This window comes from Telopea speciosissima, chromosome 8 (assembly GCF_018873765.1).
Source record: "Telopea speciosissima isolate NSW1024214 ecotype Mountain lineage chromosome 8, Tspe_v1, whole genome shotgun sequence".
Classification (NCBI taxonomy): domain Eukaryota; kingdom Viridiplantae; phylum Streptophyta; class Magnoliopsida; order Proteales; family Proteaceae; genus Telopea; species Telopea speciosissima.
Window position 1 is genome coordinate 11,471,414 of NC_057923.1, and position 5,902 is coordinate 11,477,315.

Consider the following 5,902-nt stretch of genomic DNA (forward strand, 5'->3'; position numbering starts at 1 on the left):
TTGGTAGGACCTTTATCCCCTCAAGTACAATACACTCTCAAGTGCACAAAAAAAGTACATCTGACGGTGCACCTTAAAGTGCTTTTGTTTTAAAACACTCCCCAAGTGCTTTAAGGTAATGTACTAGGGGAGTGTTTTAAAGCAAAAGCACTTTGAGGTGCACCGTCAGTTATACCTTTTTGGTGCACTTGAGGTGATAATTTTTCCTATTGAACGGTCAGTATTAACCAAATTCAAATTTGGAGAAAATTTGAACGGAGAGGATATTGTCATCGTGGGAAGGAATATGCATACTCAACCAATTAATGTTCATAAAAAGGTATCATTCATGTGTGACTCATGTTTTAAAAATAAAGAGAGGGAGAAAGAACGCTACTTGGGCATGTACGGTGCAATGCCCCTCCGTCCAGACATAGGTGTGAGGAATGATCGTCGTGCCTCCATGAAAAGGCAGAAATTCCTTGGGGCATGATGGTCATTCCACACACACAGAGGTAGTATTCTTTTCTCCATAAATTATATAAAACAAAAAGATATATGCGTGGGGTTTCCACTTTTTGTGAGCCAATGTGCAAAAGAATTCACACATGGATAGTGAGTGAATCTTTTACCCTAAATTGAAATTCCAAAAAAGATTTGGTTTTAATTTGTTTTGTAAATATAATTTTAAAGTTTTTCTTCACCCAAATCTATGATCATTAATACTCCCTCTATTTGTTGAATGTTTGAAAAATCTTTCACTGTCCGTAGCTCCCATCCAATTCCAATGGTGATCATCAGTTCCTTCAACGTGGGTGACAAAAACCCGATCTATAAAACATTATTATCATAGCTCAAAAGATTGGACAAAGGCAAAAAGAAGAAGTTTACCTTTAATGCGAGATTATGGAAGACTTGGCATGCAAGCTGGACCCCTTCCATTGAGATCGACTACCCCATCAAAGCCCGTAAAAATCTGCCTCTCATATTTACGAACAGTCAAATATACCTCTAACTGTGTGTGATCTCCTGTGAACACTAATCGTTGGCTTGGGTCAATGAATACCTCCCATTAACCGTGGCCGAAGGGAAACACAGTCAAAGGCAAAAAGTCAGGATGGATTGTTTGGTGTATCTTTCCCCTTTCTTTATTGAGGTAAATTTTAAAGATTTTGGATTTTTATATCTAAATTTCTGCAGTTGAATTATTTGATCTCCACATTGCATAATAGCCTCCCATAGGCTTTAATTGATTCATTCGCTGTGGAAGTTCTGCAGGTGGAATTGCTGCACTTGCGGCATTGACAACCATAACTTTAGGTATTGGTATTGGATCCGTCAGCTGATCTGTATCGGTATCGAGTGTGATTGATATGATATCGATATATATTGTTGGTGGTCTTTTTTAAATTTTCTAGCCAATTCCAATAAATGCCGTCTGATATGTATCGGCATCATATTGGGTATCATATTGGCATCGCCTGTGATCAATACCGAATTCAATACTGTGAACTAAAACTTTGTTGATAACGTCAAGTCTAGGTTGTATAATCAAATCATACCCGTTTCTAGGCTAAGCAGAATCAACATCTCCCAGAGAGTGGTAGCTAGAGAAGATCATGAGTATCGTTAACATAATTGCTTCAAACATAGAAGCAAAATCAATGGAGAATGGGGCTTTAGTTGTTCGTTCTCACATTTTTCTCAAATCGGTTGCAGAGAAAGAATCATCACTTCGAATATATAGCGAAACTCTATACAGCCCTTACAGAACTTTCCTTAGCGCTATCACCTTCCAACCCCTCCATGGACCCACCAATTCTCCTTTGCCCCAATGGCCTCTAAACAGTCCTTTGGAATCAACCCACTACTGCAAGTAACGGAATACAAGACAGCGTACCCCTAACAATAGACACCTCTCATCATAGGCACTGCCTAGGCATCTGGGTGCCTTGGTCGCCTAGCTGAGCGCCTTGATACTTTGATAGCTTTGTTGGTGTTGCCTTGCGTCCGAGCCCCCTCATAACGCCTTGGGTTGCCTAGACACCGTGACAACTATGCCTCTCAATGGCACATGTATGCAAATCTGGATTACATACAGGTTGGTCGAAGAATGGATTCAAGTCTGATTTTTACAGCTATGTCTGAAGTTGAGGGTTGAATTGGTGAAAGCAGTTGAACTTGTCTCTCAAAACAGAATTGTTTTTTGATACCTACAAGTCACTGGCTTTTTGGCCTTTAAAGAAGCCAGCTCCCTACCATATGTGATAGAAACAGATTGGAGCAAATGGCTAGAGGAGGGAGAAGGTGGATCAAGAAAATACTGATCACTACATAGTAATTATATGAGCTAGGGAAATTACATAGAACATTATTGCAACCAACAATAGAGCTATTCAAAATCACAAAATAGTAAATCTCTAGTATCTAATCAACATGGATTAGATTTCATCATTTATTGTTCTATTTTATATCAAGCATCAGACTTATTGAAATATAGGGAATAAGAAGCCTCTGTGTCTCTGTAGGTGAGGGAGATGAATTCAAGGTTCTGCCACTTTCTCAGAGTCCAAACACCAGCAATAGTAATCAGACCTTGAGATACCCAGTAATGCATCTGGTGTCATTCTTTCAAGTTCATTCTGTCTTAAACTTGAAAAATTGTTGCGATTTGATGCATCGGTAGTGAACGGATTGTCCTCTACAGGATGGATTTGGGATCTCATTCTCATATAAAGCCTCATTGTAGCTACACAATCTTCATAGGGGTCTTGTATCCCTGTTTGGATGTCATACCTGTTAAAAGGAAAATGAGAGAACTTTAGAAAGTATTATTCTTTTGATCTCTGCAAAATATATGGAATTTGAGTTCTTACCCAAGATAAGCTTCTGTTAGATACTTGAGTGAGTTGCTGAGCTTGCTTGTTTTCATCAATGGAGGGTATATGGCTGTGTCCCTACAGAGTCATATAATCCTCAAGAAATTAATGAGATGGAGTTGATTCTTAACTAATATAACTACCCTTCTTTGTAAGGGACATATATATGTATATATATACCTGAGCATAAGTGCTGGATACTCCACCCCTAAACATTCTAGGTCATGATCCAAACCATGGCCTACAAGAATCCTTGCTCTTCCTCTTCTCGCACGGATTGTCCATATCGGTTCACCATTACACAAAAAGTCCTGAATCTTCCTCTGCACTTGCTTTAATGGCATTGCATCTCTTAAGTATTCTGATCGAATACCAGTCGTTTCGTATCTGGAAATGCATTTTGTTTTCCATTACTAATTAGGGTCTTGTGTGGCACATTTCAATGGTATAAACATGAACAGAGAATGATCTAAGTTACCGATAACTTGTGACCGGAATCTGGGGTTTGATATAAGAATGGAAGATAATGTTTTCATCTTCATCAATTAGGCAAACTCTGGCACAAAGATCTAATGAGCCATCACTGCCACCACCAACCATTTTGCAAGCAAGTGCAACTACTTGTGGTCCTCTGGTTCTTCCATTATCAATTCTGATCAGTTCATCTTGTATTCCTAAATTAGACATTCTAGAGATCAATCCCTACAAAAGAAACAGAGATCACTAATAGCTCATTACTTGATCCAATTCAACAATGGATATGCAATTAAAAACCTAATTGATTAGAGCTTACTGCAGGGGATGCACGCGAGAATTGACATCTCCCTCGGTGAAACCTAAGAGCATTAGAGCTCTCAAGAATAGCTAAGCATAGATTGCAACCTCTAACACTGAATATCTTTGCACATTCCACCTTTGGCAATGGACCTATAGAATGAAATTAATGGATGTTAAATGGCACTGGAAGAAGCTATAAGTATAAGGGTTTGGTGTTTGATGCTTACCTATTAGATGTTCCCTAAGTGATTCAAAAGACCTGCAACGTTTTCCGCAGATACCACACATGGGCTCATGGAATGAGTGAAATGAGGTCTTCATGTGTTCCACTAGGTGTTCCTTTTTGTTAAATTGCCTAAAGCATGCTGCACACTTGTACCTGTTGATGATATTTAGACAAACTTTGTTTAACAGTTCAAACCATAAAATGGAAACAGCCTCTCTGCGAAAACAGGGGTAAAGCTGCGTACATTATGATCCTCTCCTAACTCTACAGTGGTGGGAGCCTTGTGCACTGGGTATGCCCTTTTTTTTCAAATCATAAAATGGGTTTTTTGAAGACCACGGGGGAGAGAGAGAGAGAGAGGGGTTTATATACCTTAGCGTCTCAGAAGATTCAGTTCTGCTGTCCATGATTATAGTTGAAGGAGAGGAGAGAGAGATGAGAGACAAGACAGAGGAGAAGAGGAAGAGAGGAGTTGAGGAAGAAGGTTGGAGATGGGAAGGTATTTATAAACGTAGGATAAGGGAAATTGTTGAAGTTGAAGGTTTTAGAATGAAATGATTCTAAAGAGAAGGCATTTTGGAGCTTATGGGTGTTTGGAATTGGAGACTTTAGCTTCTTCTTCTGCATGCAGTAGTATTAGGCCTAAGATGATGAGCAAGTCTCACTGTAACCTTAACATTAAGGGAAAATTACATTGTCACCCCCTGAGGTTTGTATCAAGTACAGAACAACCCCAGTGTTTCTAAATTATATAGTCGCACTCCCTAAATGGACGATGTTAAATAATACAATATAAACTGCCAACTTTGCCCTCTTCTAATATCTTTGTTCAAAAACTGTTAAATAATACAATGTAAAACGCCAACTTTATCCTCTTCTAAGATCATAAACGAAAAATCTATTCAAATGGCAATTTTGCCCTTCAATTCAAATAACCCTATTCTTATTTTTTATTTTTCTAACATAAAAAAATGGAACCCACCTCTATTTCTTCGTCTTCTTTCTTCTTCTTCAACCACCGCTGCAATCAAGTGAAGCTCTAACAGAGAAGATAAAGCTCTTAAAATTTCAAATCCATCTAATGATTCAGTACTGAGATGTGAGAAATCTTGATCTAGGGCTCAGTTTAGGGACATTTGGGTTGGAGGAAGGAGGCAGGATAAAATGTTTACCAAATATCTATTATTGTTAATTATTGATATATTTTTATGCTGCAATGTTTGAACCCATACCACGAACAAATAAAGTTTTATACAATTCAATGGATTTCTTGAAGCACAGAATATAGATTCCTGTTTTTTTATTATGAAACTGTAGCTGTAATAAACTCAGATTTTCCTTGAACCGATTATGAACACATGCACATAGTAAGCACACAATGTAACGGTATCTGATAGTGCACATGGTAAGCACACACAAGTGTAATGGTATTTGATAGAACATAATATCAGCCCTCTTCTTTGTGCAGTAAACAAACCAGATCTCAGATCACCTCAAGACTCCAATCGAACCCCCTTCTCTATGTGCAGAATCGATCCTCAAACTTTGGTCTTCAACAGATTGCAGGTTGGGCAGATCGATCTTCTTGAAATTGCAGGAATTTCTCTCCAATAAGCGAGATCTTGGAGCATAGCTCCTCGGGAGACAAGAATAGTCGAAATCCTTGGCGTTCATCAATGCCATCGAGGACATATCGGCTCCTGACACAGCCACCACAGTCTTCCCTCTAGGAGATTTCAACGGTTTATCCATTTATGCCCTCAAGGTTTCTTACCATTGATTGGAGCTGTGCTAGAAGCTGCGTCTTCTGAAAGACTTTGCTGCAGATTGGGCATGGGAAGCTGTGTCTTCTGAAAGACGAGATGTAGTAGAGGGCGAGAGAGAGGAGAAAGCTTTCACTTCTTTGTTAAATACTATCGGTACTTGCGGATATGAAGCAATCCAAATGGAAGAGGAGAAGAACCAGAGAGATGAAACAACCACTGAAGAAGAACGGTACAGCCGCCATAAGTTAAGGGAGCTTATGCTCAGGAAAACCCTA

General features: G+C 39.0%; 1 protein-coding gene across 1 annotated transcript; it reads right to left on the reverse strand.

The window, feature by feature from the left end:
• Positions 1-2,522: 2,522 nt before the first annotated feature.
• LOC122672023 lies at positions 2,523-5,613 on the reverse strand. The gene is made up of 7 exons (XM_043869532.1): positions 5,354-5,613; positions 3,863-4,014; positions 3,652-3,785; positions 3,337-3,560; positions 3,039-3,245; positions 2,856-2,936; positions 2,523-2,775 (listed from the first exon to the last, which is right to left on the reverse strand). The coding sequence occupies exons 1-7, from the start codon at positions 5,611-5,613 to the stop codon at positions 2,523-2,525; spliced, it is 1,311 nt and encodes a 436-aa protein (XP_043725467.1).
• Between the last annotated feature and the right edge of the window lie 289 nt (positions 5,614-5,902).

Coding starts and splice junctions, on each gene's coding strand:
- LOC122672023 (XM_043869532.1), bottom strand. CDS start 5,613: ATGGATAAACCGTTGAAATCTCCTAGAGGGAAGACTGTGGTGGCTGTG. Junction 4,015..5,353: donor GGTTCGATTGGAGTCTTGAG/GTGATCTGAGAT, acceptor TATCATCAACAG/GTACAAGTGTGCAGCATGCT. Junction 2,937..3,038: donor TATCCAGCACTTATGCTCAG/GTATATATATAC, acceptor ATGACTCTGTAG/GGACACAGCCATATACCCTC.